This window comes from Salminus brasiliensis, chromosome 20 (assembly GCF_030463535.1).
Source record: "Salminus brasiliensis chromosome 20, fSalBra1.hap2, whole genome shotgun sequence".
In the NCBI taxonomy this organism is placed as follows: Eukaryota; Metazoa; Chordata; class Actinopteri; order Characiformes; family Bryconidae; genus Salminus; species Salminus brasiliensis.
Window position 1 is genome coordinate 5712614 of NC_132897.1, and position 24914 is coordinate 5737527.

At 43.1% G+C, this 24914-nt stretch overlaps 1 protein-coding gene across 1 annotated transcript in view; it reads right to left on the reverse strand.

The window, feature by feature from the left end:
- Positions 1 to 24914, reverse strand: part of nos1 (nitric oxide synthase 1 (neuronal)) — an 88182-nt gene that overhangs the window by 17475 nt on the left and 45793 nt on the right. The window contains exons 13-22 of the mRNA XM_072664598.1: positions 23447 to 23532; positions 20703 to 20847; positions 16973 to 17077; positions 16640 to 16698; positions 14134 to 14250; positions 12205 to 12379; positions 11411 to 11549; positions 10928 to 11006; positions 6612 to 6805; positions 3413 to 3582 (exon numbers count right to left, since the gene is read on the reverse strand). Coding sequence (XP_072520699.1) covers positions 3413 to 3582; positions 6612 to 6805; positions 10928 to 11006; positions 11411 to 11549; positions 12205 to 12379; positions 14134 to 14250; positions 16640 to 16698; positions 16973 to 17077; positions 20703 to 20847; positions 23447 to 23532 — 1269 coding nt within the window. The remainder of the gene's footprint in view (positions 1 to 3412; positions 3583 to 6611; positions 6806 to 10927; positions 11007 to 11410; positions 11550 to 12204; positions 12380 to 14133; positions 14251 to 16639; positions 16699 to 16972; positions 17078 to 20702; positions 20848 to 23446; positions 23533 to 24914) is intronic.

Consider the following 24914-nt stretch of genomic DNA (forward strand, 5'->3'; position numbering starts at 1 on the left):
ATTAATGGAATGGAGTGTCCTAGAATGCTTCATAGAACAGCATTGAGCATTCTGCAACACCACAATGAACCATGGAGCAAGGTGGAATGTTCTAGAATGCCACCAGGATCCATAGGTTGATGTGGAATGTTCTAGAATGCCACGAGGATCCATGGAACAATGTGGATTTACCAGATGATGTGGAACGTTCTAGAATTCCACAAGGATGAATGGAACAATCTGGAATGTTCTAGAATGCCACAAGGATCCATGGAACAATGTGGATCTACAGGGTGATGTGGAACGTTCTAGAATGCCACAAGGATCCATGGAACAATATGGAGTGTTCTAGAATGCCACAAGGATCCATGGAGCAATGTGGAATGTTCTAGAATGCCACAAGGATCCATGGAACAATGTGGATCTACAGGGTGATGTGGAACGTTCTAGAATGCCACAAGGATCCATGGAACAATATGGAGTGTTCTAGAATGCCACAAGGATCCATGGAGCAATGTGGAATGTTCTAGAATGCCACAAGGATCCATAAGATGATGTGAAATGTTTTAGAATGTCACAAGAATCCATGGAACAATGTGGAATGTTCTAGAATGCCACAAGGATCCATGGAGCAATGTGGATCCACAGGATGATGTGGAACGTTCTAGAATGCCACACGGATCAGTTAAACAATATGAAATGTTCTAGAATGCCATGAGGATCCATGGAGCAATATGGAATATTCTAGAATGTCACAGGGATTCATAAGTTGATGTGAAATGTTCTAGAATGTTACAAGGATCAATGAAACAAAGTGGATCCACAGGATGATGTGGAACGTTCTAGAATGCCACATGGATCAATGGAACAATATGGAATGTTCTAGAATGCCATGAGGATCCATGGAGCAATGTGGAATGTTCTAGAATGTCACAGGGATTCATAAGATGATGTGAAATGTTCTAGAATGTTACAAGGATCAATGAAGCAATGTGGATCCACAGGATGATGTGGAACGTTCTAGAATGCCACATGGATCAATGGAACAATATGGAATGTTCTAGAATGTTACAAGGATCAATGAAACAATGTGGATCCACAGGATGATGTGGAACGTTCTAGAATGCCACATGGATCAATGGAACAATATGGAATGTTCTAGAATGCCACCAGGATCCATGGAACAATGTGGAGGACAATGCAGTGGAGCAGTGGAGGAACTGTGTTCTCTGGAATGATGGTGCTCCTCCATCCAGTACTTTTGAGATGAGTTGGGGATGATGAGGTGTGATGGTGATCATCCAACATCCTGACCTCACTAAGATGTCACTGAATGCAATCAAATCCTCACTTCAATGCTCCTCCAAAATCTAGTAGAAAGCCTTTCTTGGACAGTAAACACAGTTACTCCAACAAAAGCAGGAAACGTTTTTAACACCCTTGATTGATTTAGGAAGAAACAAGGAATGAACAGGTGTCCCAATACTTTTGTCCATAAAATGTAAAGTAAATCAAATCATTTAAAAAGACATGAAAGTATCCCGAGCTCTCTGAGCCTTAAGCAATCAATCTAGCACCTCTCAGGTTCTCAGTGCTTTCCTCCACACACATCCCGGCACACACTAGCGCTTCCATCTCGAGATGGAAACCGCCAACAGTCCGCAAGATCCAGGCAAATCACTCTCTCCTCCATTCCATCCAGAGCTTCATTTCTTCTCCATCCATCTCCAGCTCTCTCTCTGTCTCTCTCTCTCTCTCATTCACTTCATCCTTCCTTCAGACTCCGACTGAACCAGGAAGAGGGTGACTCACTGCCTTGGCAGCCATTTTTAGCAACACTGCGAAGCACTGCAAAGCATGTTACAGTGGGAGGCAGTGAGAGGGAAATATTTCGGAGGCAGAGGAAAATGGCATTGACACTGAGTGACTGGCGAGGGGAAGCAAGAGAGTTGGAGAGCTAATGAATGATCTCACTGAGAAAATTGCTGCTAATTTGAAAAGCAAAGCCGGATTCACGCGTGGCGGCGTCTTTAGCTGAGCGCAGAGGAAGTGTCGGACAATGGGTCTGAATGCATTACTCAGATGAGTAAAGCTGCCACAAAGGAAACACTGCACTCTTTCAGCACATATGTTCAGAGTCACCCGCGTATGCATGGGTGTTTGTGATTGTGGATGCAGGATTCGATTGTCCCAATTACACGAAGGCTGGTTCTGGGCTTGTTTTCCATGGACACAGACACTTGTAGGAGAACAGCACTTTCTGGACTCACCTGGAACACCTGCAAGCAAGGAGCCGTTCTCACAGGAGAAGGTTTTTAAGCCATGCAGGTGATAAGTCGAAGCAGTCGTGTGAAAAATTAACCAATCAGGCAACCTCACACGCGGCACGGGGAGCAGTTAGCTTCCACACCTGCAGCAGGCCGCACCAGAGATCACTAGAAGCGAATCCCAGGCCACTGATTTCAGGAGGCTCTGGGACGCTCCCGGCTCTGAAAACTGCTTTCACACTTGACCAAACGTACCAAACGTACCAAAACAGACCTGGGTCCCTAACCTATTGCCTATTGCAATATTGAAGCTCTTTTGACCCAAAGGTGGTAAAACGCCTGAAAGCGTCGAGTGCAGACTTTGCAACAGGATAAAAAGAGTGGACTACGGTTACTGAATACTTTTGGTTGTTAACATTTATTGGTAAAATTGTGGTTTTGGATCCTCATTTGGCAACTTTACAGTTTCTATTGTTCAGATGACTCATTTAGAAAGCAGATTAGGGTGACCCCCAGTTAGGGTCACTCAGAGCATTAACAAATAAGTATTACAGAACAGTCACTGATATACAATATGCAATGCAATATAATCGAGTTTTAAATACTGGGTGCCCCCACTCCTCTAAATATACAGCCTCATACATGTTAAGAGAGTAAAATGCCATGATTATAGCTACCTATCTAAAAATGCACTGTTTTCCTCAATGAGCTTCAGCTATGATGGCTATCGCAGAAATATTGAGCAGTATTATCTCACATCTTATTATGTAAAGAGTAAATGGTTTTAAAGATCTGCCAATCTGAAGGTAAAACACATTCAATCCAGTCTAGCAGAGAAACCGACGATAGGATCTTGCGCAGTGTTTATGCTGAGCAAAAGTTAGCATCCAATTCTGTTTACCCTAACTGGGCAACTCAACCGAGCGGTCACACACATCACATTTCTGCCATTTTCTCAAAAATAGAACTGCTAGGAGGTGTGGAACATAATAATTGTCTTTTCTTACGTCAGCTTTCTGTGTAGGGTTTTTTTATGACATCAATTTAATCGTGAATAAAGTCAATTCCTGTTAAAAAGTGATGATGTGTGTGTTAGTTTCCTTTCTTTTGCATTAGTTGGTGTGTGTACTTATACAGAATGTATGTGTTTATGAATTTAACCCCACCTTGCTGAGCACCTCCAGTCTCTTCCTCTGTTTTTCATTGGTGGCTAGAGGAGCGAACTGTTGCAGCAGGAGAGGACTGGGCGGGGTTGTGATGTCCAGAAAGTATTTAAAGGCCTGATGGATGGTGCAGGGAGGAATGCGACTCTCGTCTGTCCAGTTGCTGATCACACCTATGGAGTGGAGAAAGCATGGAGGCACTGATGAAAAACATCTACTGGTGCGTCTACATGAATACCTTATATTACAATAACACAATATCTGTGTACATTAGTAGTAGTAGTAGTTTCTAAGCTAAAATCTGTTAGTTGAGCTACTTTTACATCTACAGTGTTTGGCTGATGCTCTTATCCAGAGTGACTTACATTAAAATCATGTTACACAGGTAGGAAAATGTAGCGTTAGGAGTCTTGCCCAAAGTCTCTTAGTGGTGGAGCTTGGTGTTATTGTCCAGCCAAGGATTTGAACTCTAGTCTTCTTGTTCTCCACTGCAATACACCAACTGATCTAACTGATCCTTAACTCAGTGCAAACCAACAGAATACCATCGGCTCCAATGCTGAACCAACACAAGAGGACCATTCATACTGAAGTTTATTAGGAGCTTGCCTATATCAGCCTATAGAACTTGCATGATTAGGAGATAAGCCTAAAGTTTAAGACAAACATAGCATATTGGCAGTCCAGACAATGAAAGACAAGAGCTTACTGAGACACATCCTGGAACAGCTGGACATAAAGAATCCCTGGTTGACCCAAGTTCACTTACATGAACCGTCTGATCTCCTGTTTACTCTACTTACCCTTCTTTATCCACACGTCTAGACTGAGCCATCCAACAAATGGACACAAGTCTGCCTTTGAACATCAACTAAATAATAAATGGGCTTGCTTAAGTATTCCTTTAATTATTATCTGCACACCTACCATACCGGTCAAAACTTATCTAGACATATCTACTCTTATTTAAGGCGTACTTTCAAATTTTAGGAGTTCATCAGGAAGTGCAGAAAGGAGAGCAAAAATATGTTAAACTTAAAGATACTTTAGATTTAGCTTGATGCGCCTTTACACACAGTCTTAGTATTTCCTAAGGCAGCTTCATGATGAGCCACCTGGGATGCTTTTTCATCTTGAAGAATATACACATATGCTGAGACCTTGTCAGCTGAAAGAAAGTACAAGCTGTAGGGAAATTATATAAAAAAAATACAAATAAAAGCATATATCTGTTTTAATGTAAAAGTTTCAGGAATAATTTTATCAAAGCATCAACTTTAACAACTTATATTTACATTTACATTTAAGGCATTTAGCAGACGCTCTTATCCAGAGCGACTTACCAAAGTGCTTTGCTGTTTACTCAAGAAAAACCTCAGCTAGTTAGAATAGACAAATAATTCAAAGATACCTCTAATCTTAGACTCTACTAAACACAAGTCAGTAAGGAGACCACTCTGCTATTCGTCCAAGTATTCTCAGAAGAGGAGGGTCTTCAGTCTGGGTTTGAAGACAGCGAGCGTTGGACTCTGCCGTTCGGACACCCAGGGGAAGCTCATGTGTATTAGTCTCAGGCTGTCTAAGGCTGAGCTTTTTATTAATTTATTCATTTATTATAAAAATGTCTATTAAAGAAACCAATATTTAACATGCAAAATAATGAAATACCGCCTACATCTTGACCCTGTTTCATGTAAACCTTATATCAGCAGTAAAATATAAAAAAAAAAAATGCATATTTAGGTAATATTATTCTGGCTGTATTAAAAAGGTATCATATTAAGAAACCCATATTAACCCCCACCTTTAACTACCTTACAACCATAAGGTCTCCTAGAAGTAGTGGATGGTCTGCATGTCCACATTGGTCATACAATGGATCATCATGTGGAATGGGAGCTTTCTGTGTGCTACCATATTTCAATTACTGTAGGACATACGCTTAATGCTGCCTTTATTGTTGGATGCACTGTGATAGTTTCTGAGTGAGCACATGAGCTACTATTTGGCTGGGTATCCCACTGATTTCCAGAGTCGATTCGATTCCAATTCACAAGGTCCCAAATCGATTCAGATAGATTCAATTCAATATCGATTCATTTAGGGATATATCAGTTGCAATATGTTTTGTTTGAATATGAAGAGATTTTCAGAGGAGTAATGTTTTAAATGTACAAGGAACACTTAACCTACCATTTTTAAAACTACAGTGTTTATATGAACTCTTTGCCATAGTGCTACGATGAAAAAAATGAGGCAATGCGCCTCGCTTGGCCAAGCAAACTCACAACAGGTGGACTTTTGAGAGATGCCCGTGAGGCTAAATTGAGTACATCCACTGTGCAACAGGTTGGTTAATTCCACAACATGGATCATGTTCTTAGCGTTGATCTTTGTTTCCTAATTTTGCTAATTATGCTAATTTTAAAGATTGATCTCGGGCTTATACGAATCGATTCAAATTCATTCAAATGAAGATTGATTTGAATCGGAAAATCAATTTTCTAAATGCACCCCTAGCTAGTATACTGTCGTTATCAGTCAAAGACTATCAACATCTTCAAAGCCGTGGCTCCACAGGAAAAGAAACTTCTCAACTAAACAGAAACTTCGTAACTTTCAATGGAAGTCCATGTAAATAGATTTCATTTAAAGTCATTTTGGAGCATTTCTATTGGTCCATTCATCATGAAATTATGGCACAATGTAAAGAACAACTGCCAGATTCACATTATGCCAAAAAGGATTTGACGTAATAGCGATTATATACAGATTCATGTGTTTTCTTGCTCAAAAAAGTAGTTTGTCACACAAACAAAACAGAAATCTACAGTTTTCCACTTTTTCTTATAGAAGTTAGAAGTTAAAAAATTGCAACAGCAGCACTGAGACCTCTATCATTAATGAGAAACAGCTGATTAAATGGTGTATCTATGAACTTTAGATGATTTAGTGGCCAGTAAATGAGCAGCACACCATTTATTATTAGTCATTTTTTACTGTACCATTTTTTTTTGAGAGCTGCCTGTCACTCCAAACAACTGGCTTGTTATTGGTGTGTTATTGGTGTGAGGAAAGTAGCACCTGCCTGTGTAAGAAGGGGGTCCTCTCTCCAAGATAGACTAGGTGTGTCCACACTTTTGACTGACACTGTACGAACGTTCACTTCTCAGCTATAAGTCTGCATGTACCCAGTCCTTACCCAGCGCAGTGTTCCTCTCCTCCAGAAACTCCACCCTCACGATTTGATTGGCAGGAGGTGCATCCTCTAGCTTGTCTATGAGAGCTGTAACCAGGTCCTCATGGTTGCCAGAGAAGATGCCCAAGTGGTCTCCAGGCAGGTATTTCAGACTCTCGTGGTTGTTGGCGTGGAGCTGGATGTATATGGTGGATCGGCTGAAGAGGAGGGGGAGGGGGGGCATACAAAAGACAAAAGCACAGAATGATTACGTCTGTTTTCCTGTATTACGACAACTGACCCACAAAGAACGAGCGCTTCTGAAAGCTGTTTCCTCTTATTTCCGTACTTGTGCACTCTGGAGTGGGGTGCACTGAGTGCCACTGGCTGGTGGAGTGCACTCTGAGCCTGTAAACACAGGGCCTGGAAAAAAGTTGCTATTCAAATGCTACCACACCTCTACTCAGGGTCAAGCGCCCATGCATTAAAAATAGTTGACGACAAAGGTTCTCAATGTCAAGCGAATAACTCATTTCCTGATGAAGAAGGACAGGCTGTACGCCTCCAAGATCTTTTTTTAATCAGAGTCACTCATTCACCCATTTTCAACGCATGTTCTCTTGACCCTGAAAAAAAGGGGTGTGGCAGCAGTAAAACAGCACTCTGAGTATGCAAATACTGTGAGTGAAAAAAAGGGCTATTCTAAGTCTGCCACGCCTCTATTTAGGGTCAGCAAATTTGGTACTACTTAACCCAATCGTTTGCACTAGCAATGCTCCCAACACTAGAAGAGTTGACACTTCCGGCAATTCAGCATTTCCAGGCAGCCAACTCGCTCTGAGAAAAGCGCCAGGACCCCAGCTCCACCACACCAACCAACAAACGCCTGTGCCGGCCAACATTGCTTAAGAGTGATGCGTGAAGACAGCGCCATCTACCCACCGGAGAGAGCACAGCTGATTGTGCTCATCTACTACTTCCAATGACTAAAACTAGAGTCAGGAGCAGCACATCAGCTGCAGATGATAAGAACATTGCTAGAGAGGATTGTGGAGGAGCCTGCTCATTCATTGGTTCTTCCATTCATTGTTTCCTATATCACTCCTTTGCTGGAGTTTCTAATGTCCAGGGAAGAAGGCTTTCTACCAAAGTTTGGACGAGCACTGCTATGATGATTTGATTGCATTTAGTAACAAGAGAGTTAGTGAGGTCAGGATGTTGGATGATCACCACCACACCTCATCCCAAAAGTGTTGGATGGAGCACCATCATCATTCCAGAGAACACATTTAGCTCCACTGCTCCACACCTCAATGCTGGGGGGCTTTATACCCCTCTAGCTCACATATGGCTTTAGGCAGCATGGTGCCAACTGGATCATGATAATCTGCTCCAGAGAGTCCTAATCTATTGGCAGGGAATTGACAAGTGGTTTGTGTGCATTTGTAGATCTGTGTCAGCAACAGGTGAAACTTAAAGTGGCTGAATGCATTCATTAAAAAAAGGGTGTCCGTAAACATTTGGACAAATAGCATTTTTAATAAGCATGTATTAATATAATACTATAATAAGCATGTCTAGAAGTAAATGAGTGATTTCTTGCCAGACATGGACTCACAGCACCATATAGCATCACTGCATGTGATTGAGACAGGGATAGGGTTCGCCAGCGAGAAGCATGGCTATCTCCTAAAAACGGATTATTCCCATTGTTGTCGATATGCTGATTATCAGGCAATCCTGCACGGTTCTCTTCAGACAGACTCTATGATTGGTGAAAATGAAGCTGCCCAACTCTGCTCTTGGACATCTACTGTGCTGAGAAGCTTCGATCCAACATTACTCCAACACATCTGGCTGTAACCCTCAGATGGTCCTGAGGAATCTTGATTAGCTTCCATAGAGGCTAAAGCAGAGCTTAGCAGCGGCATGGTTGGGCACCCCTGCTTTAAGGTATTAAGGTAACGCGCCGCTGATTTCAGATTAACTGTGTACTCTGGCAGAGATCTGGCAGGAGATGTCGCAGGGACAGTCTTCATGCTTTAAGTCAGCATGAGGTCTACACTGAACACCAGTGTGTTGAATACTGTATTTTAGCCCAAATGTTTATGAACAGCCCTTCTAATAAATGCACTCAGCTACTTTAGGCTTCACCAAAATGCACACAGCTCCACTAGTCCATGTGGAGAAGTACAGTCAACAGAATAGGACTCTCTGGAGCAGATAGATATGAACCTATTGGCACCATGCCCAATGCCAGGAGTGGGCTAAAGAGGTATAGAGGCCCCAGCATTGAGCTGCGGAGCAGTGGAACTACTGTGATAGTGCTCCATCCAATAGGTTTGGGATGTGGAGTTAGGGGAGTTGTAGATGAGGTGGAGTGGCAATCATCCAACATCCTGGCTCACTAAGGCTCTCGTCGCTCAATGCAATCAAATCCTGACAGCAATGCTCCTCCGAAATCTAGTAGAACTCCTCCTTCCTTGGATCGTAGAGACAGTTACTCCAACAAAAGCAGGAGAAGCTCCTTTTTACTACCCTTTTTCTTGGAGGAAACGATGCATGAGCAGGTGTCCCAATACTTTTGTCCATATAGTGTATAACAGCTGAGAGACATTCTGCACTCTTAAAAATGAAAAAAAACTTACAAACATGGTTCTTTAAGGAAGCAAAGAATGTTCTTCTGAGGCATTACTCAAAGAACCCTTTACACTCTTTATTTTAAATGCAAACTAACACCAGCTGCTTGTACCACTGTGTGTTCTGCTTTCTTCCACTTGCTATTACTGTCTTCTATGTTGCTAGGTTATTTGTTTTCTCGCGTCTTGACAAGCTCTAATTTTGCACAGTGTGTAGAGTCCCTGAGAAACCCTTGGCCACAGAGGATTTTGTACAGCCAGAAAAATGAAATATCTGACAAATATTAACCACTAATAATAAGCTCCCTGGACATAAAATGAGTCACCTTGCGTATTTAAGGTGGTAGTTACTTCAGGTTCCAGCAGAGTGCACTATAAATACCTGTGGGGTGTGGTGCGGGGTTCGTATATTGAGAAGAAGTGGAACAGTGCTGTGAAGGTCTGGTTGGATGTGTGGAAAATGGGTTCTAAAGCAGAAACAGTTGGAGTGATTGATTTTGGACGTGGCCTAAGACCATACTGCAGGTGTATGGAAGCTTATGGTCATACGGGTCTACCAGCAGTGGCAAAACCGATGGACAGGGACCGCCGGCATGTTTCACAGTTTTGGAACAGGGAACTGCAGACCATCAACATATGGAGCAGAGTGGCACGCAAGAGGCCAAAAAATGAGAAGAAAGTAGACTGGAATTTCTGCCACTGCTGGTAGACCCCTATGACCGTAAGCTTCGATACGCCTGCAGATTCAGCTACTTGCTTCACACTATGGTCTTTGGCCATGCCCAAATACAATGACTCCTTTTAGCCATTCACTATCTGTATCTGCTTTACAACCCATTTTCCACACATCCAACCAGACCTTCACAGCACTGTGTCATTTTTGTGCAGCGCCATCTTCAGGAGCCTAGAGTTACTACCACCTTCAATTTCTGGTCTGGGGAGCAAACCGATGCTGATAACTAGTGCACTAATTAATTGAAAGGAGATGTTGGATTTTCCACTGCACTGCACATCAACAGCAGTAAGTGTTGTACAGTTTATCAGCAGTTTATCTATTTGTGTCTCATTAAATTAGTTGCACACTCAATACTGTCCAACTTTTATCTGTGGACGTGAGTCCATGATGTTTGGATGTGCAAAATATATACGGGCTAACCTCTGACAATGCTAACAATGCCAACCTGGGACATAAAAAGTGGGTCATATTTTGGTATCACTCGTTGTGAAACACTGGTAGAGGATTGTCAAACCAGTTGGGATAAACTCCAAAGTTTAAAATAGTGTACAATTCTGGGAATGTTTAACTGGAACGCGGCCGATCACATCATTCCCAACTCCAACGTCCTACTTCCGAGGTAAATGGGCAGTGGTGGCTCAGCGGTTAGAGCGCCGGGCTATCGATTCCCGGGCTCGGCAAGCTGCTACTGTTGGGCCCTTGAGCAAGGCCTTTTACCCTCCTGCTTCCCGGGCTCTGGAGTTGGCTGCCCACCGCTCTGGGTGTTTGTGTGTACTCACTGCCCCTAGTTCACTAGTGTTTGTGTGTTCACTACCACAGATGGGTTATATGCAGAGGACACATTTCGCTGTACAGTGACAAATACGTGCACCTTTACCTTTAAACGGTACACAGCATAATTCTGCTGCATCTGGCCTGCAGTGTCTATAGAAGCCCATTTATGGCCCTGATATACGAACACTTACTTCGACTTGACACTTTGAAGGTTCTGTCTCATCAGGACTTTGGCACCGTACACCTTCTTCTTGTGAATGTTGTAGAGAGCTGAGGGAGGAATGGAAGGAAGGAAAGCACAAGCATCAGTCAACAGCTTCTGTATATACACACACACACACACACAGCCACGCTAAGAATTGGAAGTGGCAGCCCTGCTTGTTGATGTTCCACGAAGTTGAAAGGAAGGGCTAGAAACATGCTGCTCTCTGCAACTTCACTGGCACAGCTTTGGCATCAGACAAGCTCTATTTTGTTCAGTTATGTAAAAAACATATTCTCATATTGTTTATGATTTCTGGATAGCGAAAGCCGTTATTGTAGCATGAGCCTTGAGAGCCTCCTCAAGATAAAGAGCAGGTTTAAGCAGATTGCAACATAATAGCGGAGTGCTGGGTTTCCAGGAGGATGAATCACGGTGTGTAAATGGCCTTCTTCCGGAGGCCATACTGTACCTTGCGTTAGCGTTGGAGCTTCAGCTGTGTACGTCACGCGGAACTTGCTCTTTTTCCAGCTGCGGTCGTTGCTGATCAGTGAATCGTTTGCCTTCTCAATGTTCACGTCGTCTCCCACACAGAACACGTCGCAGGCAGCCTGAGGAAATCAGCAGAGGAAATCTTCTGGCTTTGTGCCACATGCATGTACTTTCATATATATACATATATATATATATATATATATATATATATATATATATATATATATATATATATATATATATATATACACACACACACACACACACACACACACACACACACTATCTGTCCAAATGTTTGTGGACACCCCTTCTATTAAATGCATTCAGCTACTTTAAGTAGCACCCAAATGCACAAGCAGCTTGTCTAGCCCCTGTAGAGAAGTACTGACCCCCCCCCCCCTTAGCATTGAGCTGTGGAGCAGTGGGGCTAACTATGTTCTCTGGAATGATGTTGGTGCTCCATTCAATACTTTTGGGATGAGTCTGGAGTTGAGGTGAGAAGATGAGGTGTGGTGGTGATCATCCAACATCCTGAACTCACTAAAGCTGCAATCAAACAATTCTGACAGCAATGTTCATGTCAAATCTAGTAGAAAGCCTTCTTGCCTGGGCAGTAGAGATTAGAGTTACTCCAACAAAAGCTTGGGGGAAAAAAGCAGGTGTCCCAATACTTTTGTCCAAATATGTGTATATATATGTATATGCACTGTATAGTCTACACACATTCTGCTTTAGCACAAAGAGCAGATCATCTCCCCATATGTGTACCTTAAAAACTTTCTTGGCCCAGGTTCTGAAGGACTCCTCCTGGCCGCAGAGTTCGTCTCCCTCTCCCATGCGGAGGATGCGCTCCCCCCCGAGCTCCTCGAACAGCGTGTCCACTGCGTGGGCAAACGCGCAGAAGTGTGGGTAGGCCCGCGAGCCAAGGCCAAACACTGAGAACCTAGCAGAGGGAAAAAGAGGCAGTTACACTCGCTCTGTCACACATACTGCCACACAAACAAACACACACACACACACACTGAAGTGTGGGTAGGCCCTGCACCCCAAGGCCAAGAACAGTCTACTGTAGAGCGAGTTACACACACATAAGCTCACAGGCAGAGGATTACCAAGGCAAAAGACCAGATGCCTGCAACAGGGGAAGCGTTAAACGCGCAAAACACACAAAACACACAAAACACACAAAACACATACAGAGAGTGGGTGTATCCACAAGTCATGGCCAAAGATTTGAAAGCAAAAACTAGTCAATCCTACCCCACACATACACACACGATAAGGTTCTCTACTCAGTCCTCTTATTTTTCCAGTGTGTTATCTGCTCACTATGTCAAACACACTACAGTGGAGGTGTAACACACTCCATTATAATGCCTCGACCTTAGGCTGACTATTCAAATGCCTTCATTTTACTATTTAAGCAGTGAACCTATAACTGGGAGCTTGCAGGTTCGATTCCTGGTGTTGCCACAACTAGCCGTGGACCCGCCTTTCCGTACTTGATGGCGATGGTCAAAAGCTGATCCGCACCAAGAGCCTTTCGAGCTTCAAGTATGGCTCGGCTCGTAGTGTGGAGTATGGTGGTCTTCATACTGGTTTTAGTGTTTTGTAGTATCTCAGCTTAGAGGTAGCTTTGAATTCTAGTCTATTCAAATTAGCTACTTGCTCTCTGGGTGGGAAGGATGGCCTTTCTCGTCCCCATTCACTTAAAGCATGGGTATCTGTTAGCTAGTGTAACAGAACTTGACAGATAGAGCCTGTTTACACCTGGCAAAAGATAGGTTTGATAGCCGGACAGAATCTGGATCTGCTTTTCACTTTTCATTACCTATCTGATACTGTTAATATCACCACTATTAACTATTAATCATTACTCTTATTACTGTGACCATCACTGCCATGACTATATTATATAAGTTCTACTACACCATGATTATTATATTATGATTATGATCAGAGCAGTTCAACAGTTTAGATGGTTTGGGAACTTTTATCAATAACTGATTAATAGTTCTGACCAGAGGAGTCTTGGTTAGTGAGTCTTGGTTCCTCCCAAGGTTTCTTCCTCCAGCTCTGAGGGAGTTTTTCTTTGTCGCTGTCGCCGTCGCCTCTTAGATCTTTCATATTCGTTGTCTTTTTAGTTATTAATTTTTCTTTTTTTCTGTCTTTTACTAATTACTAATCATGTAAATCTGCTTTTTGAGAACAACAGCTGTAAAAAGAGCTATACAAATACATTTGACTTGACTTAAAACTCGCCTCCAATGTAGCTCCTTATCCGACGGTTTAACACTGATGGAACAATAAAGGGGTTCTCTCTGCGCTGCCACCTTGTGGTTTGAGTGATCCATCAATAATCCAATCAGATAAGGTGTCCTGGGCAAGTTTTTATTTATTTATTAAATAAAAGCTGCACTTTCGGTGCAAACAGCCAGCCTCAATATATAACAGTGGTAACAATTATAGCCAGTAATTGTAGTAGACCGGCGTTTTTTTTGGGGTCACCATGGCAGCGAAAGCTCAGCTCAAGTTTAGAAATGGCCAAAGGCGATGACCGACCAGTGATCTGGGCGACAAGAGGCAAAAAGTCACTGCTGGTGTGAACGCTTCAGGAATCGATTCCTTGTGAGGAAAGATGAAAGGGTTCCAACACACACACACACACACACCTACACAAATATTGCTGTACAGTACCTGACATTAGCAAGAGGTCCAGTGCTCTCAAAGTTGGCTTTAGACTCTGGCTCATCGCTGGAGGACTTCCGGGTGTCTGAGTAGGAGGAGACGCTGTTGAAGCGCACCTTGTAGCTCCTGAAGAAAGAGCAAAGACAACCCACTAAGCCTTGAAGGACATGCCCTCACATGAATGAGAAAAGCTGCTCTCTGAAAGATAGAGGTGCTTCAAGTTGGTTGGTTGACCAGTGCCATAGAAGAACCACTTTTGGTTCCATAAAGGACCAGAGTTTCACAGAACCTTTGAATTGGCACATGAACTGATGGTTATTCAGATTATTGAGGCTCCTCACACTCTCTACTACAAACACGAGCCGTGTCCAAAACTGTGCTGTGTTCCCTATCCCCTACATAGGCCAATCCAGAGCACTGTTATAGGGAGCACAACTCGACAGGTGGTGAACGAATATGGAGGGAGGTCATTGCTGTGCGACAGCAGAGTGCATCGCATGAACAATCTTATGGTCAGAAGTTCGTTGTGTGGTTAAATCTTCAATCCGAACATTGCAATGGATTATGGGTATCCCCTGTCCATTAGGTGTGCATTGTTTGTACACTACATATTACAGGGCATTGTATGATTGTTATAGTGCAGTATGTTTGCAGGACACCACTACAAAAGGGCAGAACCCTAAAGTCGTGCACTATGTAGTGAATAGGGCACAGTTTCAGACACAGCCATGGTTCTTTATGGAAACAAAAGTGCTTCTTCTATGGCATCGTTCTAAGAGCCATTTGCAGCACTTTTAGTTGTTAGGTGTTAACAGGACAGATACAGACATGAAGACCTTAATCAGAGATCAGGAGGCAAGAAAAGGCCTTAGAACACTCAAATTATCCCGCTAAGCTTCTCTACCCAGTTTATTTATCACTAACTTAAAGCAGCATTATGCAAAAATGGGTCTTTCTTTTTCAAGGGCTCCCCCTACAGTCAGGAACAGGAATTTGTGCTTTGAGCCACCCCTTTGAGAAATGCTTTTTGCATGCATTTCTGGACGAGCTGAGGGATACAGAACCATCATAGAAAGTGAAAGGACTGAGGCATAGAGTCATATTACATATTACAAATATGGTTACGCAGTGTTACGCAGTGTTATGTAGGTCTCATAAGGGCTGTCCTGCCTGCTTCCCTAGAGTTACATAGTGCAGTTAGCAGTGTGCAGAGCCCGGAATGGTGGAGTAGATTCTTGCTTTCAAGATTCTTGATTTCAAGGCGATCAAGGCGCAGTTGAGTCTCAGCTCTTGTCCGAAGACAATATCTGGACACACGGTTTTTATAGCCCATTGCACCCCCCCCCCAAATATACAAAGAGGGTGTATTCTTTTGTTGTTTAACCAAATGGCCAGCTCTCCCAACCAATTACTGCCTACTGACCTTTAACCTATGGGTTTACAACCCTGATAAGACAGCCCTGATGAGACAACCTTGATGAGACAGCCCTGATGAGACAACCCTGATGAGACAGCCCTGGTGAGACAACCCCGATGAGACAGCCCTGGTGAGACAACCCTGATGAGACAACCCTGATGAGACAGCCCTGATGAGACAGCCCTGGTGAGACTACCCTGGTGAGACAACCCTGGTGAGACAACCCTGGTGAGACAGCCCTGATGAGAACCCTGTGTCCAGGGTTAGATCCTGTCGTAAATGCATAAACTGCAAATGCTGCACAGGTTAATCTTGTACACAAATACACTTCAACACACGCATTAATATCCAACAATGGCAACGACAGAGACGCCATTCTCCCTATTAGAGTCAGTGATTCTGAAGCTGGAGTTATTTGAAAGTAAAAATGCTACACGTTAAGAGGTTAACTCACATCCAACTAAAAATCTATTCATGGCATTAATTCATCACCACAATATCATCTACTAATCTAATCTACTGGTGCATCTCGAGAAAATCTGATTCAAAAATGTAAACTATCATATATTTTATCTTTGTTACTCATAAAGCTTGTTTACTTTTTCATTAGTAAGACTTACAGCCCATTAATAACCAACAATGGCAACGACAGAGACGCCATTCTCCCTTTTAGAGTCAGTGATTCTGAAGCTGCTAGTTATTTGAAGGGAAAAATGCTACACAGTGCTGCTCTCAGAAGGTTGAGGACTTGATCAGGTGGGCCGGTTCTGTAAGCGCTGCCAATTAGCCTCAGAAGTAGTACCAACAAAATCTGTTTCAAGTAAAAAAAATAATAAACGAATCCCAAACTCACAAGTTACCAACAGTTTTTGGTGTTGTGAAACATTTTAACACTGCATTTATATTCACGCCTGTCTATCTGTGTGTGTGTGTGTGTGTGTGTGTGTGTGTGTGTGCGAGTGTGCCTGCATAGAGGACACTGCACAAATTAATTATGAGAAAGCAGATGGGTAGGAGGAAGACGAGAGAAGCGCTCACTCACTTGTCTACACACACACACAAACACATATAGACACACACACACACACTCAAGCTCACTTTCTGTCCTCTGCGCTGGTGGTAGGGTGCCTCATCTCCATCAGCGCCGCACCGAATTTCTGCATCAGAGACAAGAGCATGAGGCAGAGAGAGAGAGAGAGAGAGAGAGACAGAGAGAGAGAGAGAGAGAGAGAGAGAGAGAGAGAGAGAGAGAGAGAGAGAGAGAGAGAACAGAAAGTCTCGTACCCATCCTACACATATTTGGAGTGATATTATCAAAAAAACACCTTCACAAAGCCTCGAGTGTGATTCCCAGCACTCAGAACAGTGGGAATACAAAAGAAATATGTGAACAGAAACAGGATGGTGGAGGAAAATGACAGGACTACACACCTCGCCATTCTCCGGTGGGTCCCCGTTTCCAAACGTGCTGGTGACCGCCAGAACCAGTGTCTCATGCTCCAGGTCCACCACGTCGTACTCTTCCATTGACATGACCTGCGAAAAGGTCACCCGTAGTGTCAGAAAGATACAGCGAAAACCATTCAGTACATGTTTTAGCCTAACCAGGCAGGCACTGGCAGAGTTTTTTTGGGGTCCTCAGATGCTTCATAGACGATCACCTTTTCTTTAACCCCTTAAACAGCTTATGAGCCGCCGACGGGTCCACAAGTGCTATTACAAACATCTGTTACAAGAGAATAGCCCCACCAGTCTGTACAGAAGGCCCTTAGTACACACTGGTGGGGCTATTCTAATAAGCCTTGGTGTGTTAAGAGGTTAACTCACATCCAACTAAACATCTATTAACTGCATCTGAACTTTAAGTTGAATGTAATATTGACTTGAATTGTTGACTTTTCCGAAGTAAGGCTTACAGCCCATGAAAATCATGAATGCAGTATCTTAAATGTTTAGAATATTTCAGTAGATCAGACAGAAAAGGATGTACAATACAGAAATGTCCAACTTTGAACAAGTATGTTCATTTAGACACGCCAGGCTGAGACTCCTTTACCACAAATTACTGCATTTATTGCATTTACTGCATTTACTGCAGTGTGGCATGAAGGCTGTCAGCTTGGGGCACTGCCTCCATGCCAGGTTGCTTAGATAGTGCCCTTCAGCTCATCTGCATTGCTGGGCCGGTAATTTCTCATCTTCCTCTGGACAATATCCCTCTTGAAAAAACACAGTGGACCAACACCAGCAGATGAGATGCCACTCTAAACCACCACAGACTGCAGTAACTACACACTGGACTTCCTGTTTAAATATGCCATTTTACATGTAACCCTTCTTGAATAATATATTGTAATTATTATATATTATTTTTATATTATATATTATTCTTATATATTATTTTATAATATCTTTTTCTTTCTATTATATATATATATATATATATATATATATATATATATATATATATATATATATATATATATATATATATATATATTATTTAGGAAAATAAAACATTCACAATTTTTAGCATTTTATTAGACTTGAAACAAAATGCGAATGTCACTTATTATGTAATTCAATAGTTACATATATTCACACTGTCCAAATGAGACTGCAGAGATAATGGGATCTCATGGAAGGCTCTAATGGAATCCAATTGAAATATACTATTATAAGGTCAATGAAAAAGGCATGTTTATAAAACAAAATTGTATTTATTTTTTAACATTAATATTTTACTCAGATAATTGAAGTTGTCACAAATGGGAAATTTCTAGCAAATATTCATTAAAAATATGAACTTTAGATTCTGAGCTTCAGAACTCATGCACAATTAATTTGTTATTTCACTTTAAAATGTGAGGCAATCAGATAGTGTGTGATAGGCTCAGAGCTCAGAGCAGATCTAAAGAGCACCTGTCAGCCCTTCAAATAAACATTCAGAACAAACATCATGACATCTAGCAGTCTACGTTGAGAGATAGTGAGCTTTTGTTTCGGAGAACCTGAAGCTCGATTCCTAGAGTTCAGTTCTTCCCATCTATTCCCCCCATCACATGACGTCCCCAGACCGGGAGGCTTTTGACAGTGGAGTGCTGAGCCATTGCTGGGATTTGAACTGATGATCTCCTCACTCTTGATGAGCAGCAGTTAGACCGTAGGGCCGGTTTAGAGCTGTGATATTATTATAAAAACAAAGTTCTGAGTAAATTTACCTTTCCCACAAGAGAAAGAGTGGAGCAACTGTCTAACTGCATGCTTGTCAAGAGATTCAGGAGATTGTTAGTTCGAATCCCATCAACACCACAGTCCTCTACGATCAGGCCTACAAGAATGTTATGTTATAGGGGGTGAAATGAAGTGATAAGTCTAACCTGCAGATGAGAATAGACAGTATACACATTGAGGGGGAGGAGCCACAGACTAAACACATTATACAGAGTATTTAATCAGTTTGAGTTGCAGCTCATTTACTAAAGTTTTTGAGGCTCAATTTTACTCAACGTGTTGTTGAAGTTAGGAGAACATTTGACTAAACTAAGCTGGGCCATTTCTAAAAACGCTCTGTAATCGGATACTGCATCATTTTTCATTTTCTGGACCCCCGAGAACGTAAACACGCCTCTAGACTCTAGACTGCCTTTCTGAAGTGAGTCTGAAGGATGTGTAGATGGTTGCGGAGCCACTTCAGGCTTCAGATGTGTGTGTGAGTTTGAGGGGGCAAAGCAGCCAAATAGCAGTGACTCAATGGACGAGTCAGACTGCTGTGCTGATTCTTAAGAGGTGAGACCTTTCTCTGCCCAAAACATGAGCGAAGACGTCACGGCTACATCTTTTTTTGGCCTTGTTTTGTTCTCTGAAACGGCTTTGACAGCCAAGGCCACATTGTATCAGACTTGAGGTCGTGATTCATCACCTTCCGACACTAAAACGGAGCCGAACGTGACTGTTCCCTGTTCACACAGGGAGCTCGGGGGGGAGGGGGTGGTGTAGCAGTAATGAACTCTTAACAAGGTGCTAATGCACACAATTACTAGCGATAATGCAGCAGTGTGTGTGTGTGTGAGTGTGTGTGAGAGACGGGGGGAAAACGCCTTCAGGACATCATGACTGACTAAGCCGAGAGAGTAGGACAGAGAAATTAAGAGAGAGAGAGCAAGACTGTGAAGTGAAGGAGGCTGGAGAGCATCTGCATCAGCATCTACATCACGTAAGAGCATCAAGATCACCCGAACATGATTGATTATTTTATCACATTACAAATGCACGCCGTCCCAGCGGAGCAGAAGCACTTGATTGAGTTTTCCTGTTTTGATGCCGCTCGGGTGTATATACGTGTGTGTGTGTGTGTGTGGGTGTGTTTTCTCTCTTCCAAAACCTCACACAGCTCGGGGTGGTTTGTGATCTTATCTTAAACCAGAGCGCAACGCTTGGCTGACTAAATTCTTCCGTGTCCCCGGGCGAGTTACCGCACGGGACGAAGAGAGATTGTGACAAAAAACACATTAGTGGCGTCCAAGCTATCGCGCGGCTCGCTTTCGTAATGGAAAAAAAAGCTCTCGCGCCCGCAATCAGCAGCCGGAGACTAACTGTGGTGTTACGCAGAGCTGGGGCCGTATGGAAACAGCACCGCTCTAAGCTGAACAGTGTTTGTCGGTCTCTTTAGTTTAGCTGGAGTCAAAAGTCCTGTACAAAATCTGACAAACGAGGGCTGCAGGGGCTCTAATGCACTGCCACTATGGCCTGGAGGTCACAAGTTCAAATCCCGAGCCATGCAGTTTTGCCATCAGTGGCCGGAGTCTGAGAGAGCACAATTTGCAAGTAGGTAGTAGATGGCGCTCTCTCCTCTTATCAGTCTTAAGCAGTGCTGGCCGGCTCAGGCGTGTGTTTGCTGGTGCGGTGGAGCTGGGGGCCCGATGCTTTCCTCTGAGCGTGTTGGCTGCCAGGCGATGTTGCATTGGCCGCAGTTTGATAAGAGGCTGTGGCGGGATTTGCATGTATCGGAGGAGACAGGTGCTAAGTCCTTACCCTCCTAGTGTCGGGAGTATTGCTAGTGCTAGTGGGAGTTACGAACAGGTGGGTAAATTGGCAGTACCAAAGAGAAAAATTTGACAAACGATTAAAAAAATGAAAGAAGACAGACGGGAAATCTTACCTTCGCATCAAAGGCATGCTTGAAAATCTCACAGAGGGTCTTTGCATAGTCATGCGATTTGCCCGTCTCTGTGGCGAACAGGATAGTGGCTTTTACTCTCTTCGCCATGGCTTGTCCCATGAGCTTGGCTGAAAACTTCACGGCCCTAGTAATGTACACAAACACACACATACACAAATAGATAAGGCAAAAGTGCAATACCTAAAAAAGGTGGACAGGGGACAGTCTTAATGGCATCCACTGGTGGACAAACGTCCTGTATCTCTACTACCTGCCTTTAAATTATATTTAAAGTTACCAAAAAAAGCATTTATTGAGCATTTAGGTTTATCTTTGACATAAAAATAGTAAGTATTTGACTTTGGTTGGGGTGAAAAATGCCCAGATGCTGCTTTACAACCCTGTTTACCACCCTGTTATTGTGCCTTTTCTGTGAATTTACAGGAAATGACAAGCTCTGCTTTTATTCATTAGTTTGCAGGACTATGACTGGACCCCAGTTTGCCCTTTTTGACCTTCGCTTCGCCGAGACTCTGGCTTAGAAAAAGCTGAGGACACAAGGCCTGATTCCCGTAGCAACACATCTTGCTGTGTCTGGAGGTGATGAGCTGCTCTCCAGTATCAACAACACCATATTCTCCTGAAGTTGCCCTCATGTTTTACTGTTTCGTCAGCTTTGACTAGGCCTTCACTAGTGGGCGGGGTTATGTAAATTGTGGGGGGTGTAAAGATACTATGAGCCAAGACTGTGATGTAACAGTTTGGAGGGTTTGGAATTGGCCTGTTTTCCAGCTCTGTTTTGACTTTCTCTAGTAGGCGGGGTTTATGTAAATATTGGGGGTGTAAATATAACAAGTCGAGACTGTGATGTAACAGTTTGGAGGGTTTGGATTTGGCCTGTTTTCCAGCTCTCTTTTGGTTAACTGAGTTAATAAGACCTGTGTGGGTCTTAATTGCACATAAAAATACAGTTTATGAAGTAGGTATTTACGGTTTGATAAAAATGCCATAAAAATTTAATTAAGATGTTAGTAACACTGACATCAGCAGTGGTGGGGTGCAAGACAATTGATGTGTTTGCAATTTTATGACCCCATATAGGGAGAAGAAGGCTGTTGGAGATTTAGCCTGAGCCATCCAAGTATAAAAGTAGCAGCTAAAACTGTCATGCAGATAATTTGCTCCAAACAGCTCTCGGCTGTTCATTAGCACAGCAACATGAATACTGAAGAACACACTATTGACAAAAGTATTGGGACACCATTGTTTCTTCTAAAACAAGAGAACCAGGCTATTGATGGCAAGGTTGTGGGTTTAATACCTAAGCTGCCACTGCCAACTTAACCCTCTCTGCTCCCCGGGTACCACAGAGATGGCTGTCCACTGTGTGTGTGTGTGTGTGTGTGCTCACTAGTGTGTATGTGTGTTTACTGTACGGATGGGTTAAAGGCTGAGGGCGAATTCCAACACAAGTGTCCAACACAAATGGTGAATAGGGTTGTCTTTGTCCTATATCTGCCCCAGCTTTCTACTAGATTCTGGATCACTGCTGTGAGGATTTGATTGCATTCAGCCACAAGAGCGTTAGTGAAGTCAGGATGTTTTTTTTTACGATCACAAATCCACTTCATCTGTAATCTAAAAGTATTGGATGGAGCACCAGCATCCATCATTCCAGAGAACACAGTTCTTCCGCTGCTCAATGCTAGGGGGCCTTAAACCCCACTAACCCCCCATACCTGGCATTAAGCATGTGGTGCCATTAGGTTCTTGTCTATCTGCTCCTGTAGAGAGTCCTATTCTATTGGCAGTATGTCTCTACAGGGACAAGACAAGCTGTGCACATCCGTGTCAGCAGTGGGTGCAACTTAAAGTAGCCAAATTCATCCATTAGAAGGGGTGTCCACAAACATTTGGACATTTTGTGTATTTCAATGCATCCCTCCACCCCGATTAGGCCGAACAAGGTTCTTGCAAACATTCTGGCTCGTCTAACTTTACTACAGCTTCTATAAAAGAAGACATTAGTGGTCACAGCAAGGATAGGACAGCTTAGAAAAGCTGCTTAGCAGGCAACTGCAGACCAACGGAGAGGAAAGTTCTCAATTATGGGCTAAAACTTAAAGACGCAACATCATACATCATCCTCACCAGCAAAAATGACACAAAATGACAAAACAACTGCTTGCTTCCCTCCATGCCAAACAGCATCCTCATTCTCATTCTCCACCCAACCGCTTCTCAACAGGATCCCCCTGTCTCGACAGCGATGCGACCGCGGAGCCCCATCTACTAACATCCTGCACGTAATTACAGTGGCTTACGAGAAGAGAGAGAGGCTAAAAAAGCCTCCAAACAAAGTCTTGATTAGGCCCTCAAAGATGATTGAGTGAGCTACACTGCTGAGGAGCTCCGTTTCAATTCGCAGCTCCTTCCTCACCTCGTCAAACACCACCAGCGCAATGGCACAACGTGGGCGTCACACACACACACATACACACATCACTTAGACAAGCATAAATGTAGCACCAGAGCACTGGCTACTGGTCGAAAGCAGTGGCTCTGTCAATCATAATCATGGTCCAAATGGCCACTCAAGGCCGTGGAGCACAGGGTAAAGCAAAGCAGGATGGCGGTGAGGACTCTTGCTGTGAGAGTTTATCGTAAAAAGCTTTTTTATTATAGTATTTATTAAAAATATAGGAAATCTAAAAACAAAACAAGGTCATTCCCCGAACACTCACTTAGCAAGTTTCTTGAAGCCGATGGCTCTTTTCTTCGTGGGCGTTCCGTTCACACCTTTCCACACATGAGTGTTCCACGGATCGGCCTGTCGGAAGAAAGAGGCCGAGAGACAAAGAGACAGAGAGAGAGAGAGAGAGAGAGAGAGAAATATAGCACTCATGACTCACTTTTTTCCATTTTCTCTTACCAGAAACATTAATTACCATAATTAATCATCACTGAATATCACTGAGGCTCAATGCAGCCTCATCAACGCTATCAATGGATTTTCTTCATCGGCCAGCATTCGACTGTAAAACCCTCTTTCAAAGCCTTTTCCCTGAAGCCCAACATTCATCGCTCTATTGTGAGAGTTGCTCACTCCTGTAATTTACACATTTATTCTGCTGTATTTGTTACAATGAAACAATGAAGAAACCATAGGATCGTTTTACGTTCCATCGCTTTGACATACAGAGATTAATGGCAGTCGTCTTTTGAATTCTAGTGCAGCAGAAATGAAACTAAACAACAACAAAACAAACAAATAAACAAGAAAATAAAAAAAGGGCCTTCTTTCATTTCCTTTAGCAGATGGTCTTTTCTCAGCTCAGGCACTAAATTAATCAAAATGCAGTCTCTGTCCCAACAAAGCAAATGCACTTGGCTTTAAATACGTACAGCCATGTAAAAAAAACAGGACAACCTTATGAAACCTTGGTCATCTAAAATGTTCTTTCTAAAGGCCTCCTGAGATCTTTCTAAAGCCCTCCAGAGATCTTTTTTGAAGGCCTCCAAAGATCTTCCTGAAGGCCTCCAGAGATCTTTCTGAAGGCCTCCAGAGATCTTCCTGAAGGCCTCCAGAGATCTTCCTGAAGGCCTCCAGAGATCTTTTTAAAGGCATCCAGAGATCTTTCTGAATGCCTCAGAAAATCTTTCTGAAGGCCTCCAGAGATCTTTCTGAAGCCCTCCAGAGATCTTTCTAAAGCCCCCCAGAGATCTTTCTAAAGGCCTCCAGAGGTCTTTCTAAAACCCCCCTGAGATCTTTCTAAAGCCCCCCTGAGATCTTTCTGAAGGCCTCTAGAGATTTTTCCAAAGGCCTCCAGAGATCTTTCTAAAGGCCTCCAGAGATCTTTCTAAAGCCCTCCTGAGATCTTTCTAAAGGCCTCCAGAGATTTTTCTGAAGGCCTCCAGAGATCTTTCTGAAGCCCTCCAGAGATCTTTCTAAAGGCCTCCAGAGATCTTTCTAAAGCCCTCCTGAGATCTTTCTAAAGCCCCCCTGAGATCTTTCTAAAGCCCCTCTGAGATCTTTCTAAAGGCCTCCAGAGATCTTTCTGAAGGCCTCCAGGGATCTTTCTGACGGCCTCCTGAGATCTTTGGACCTGGCCATGGTGATCCCACTCACTTCAACAGTAGCAATCAGTAGCAAACCGAACTAAGAGCTTTCCACATCGGATTAAGATCAGATTTCACTTGACCGCATAAAAA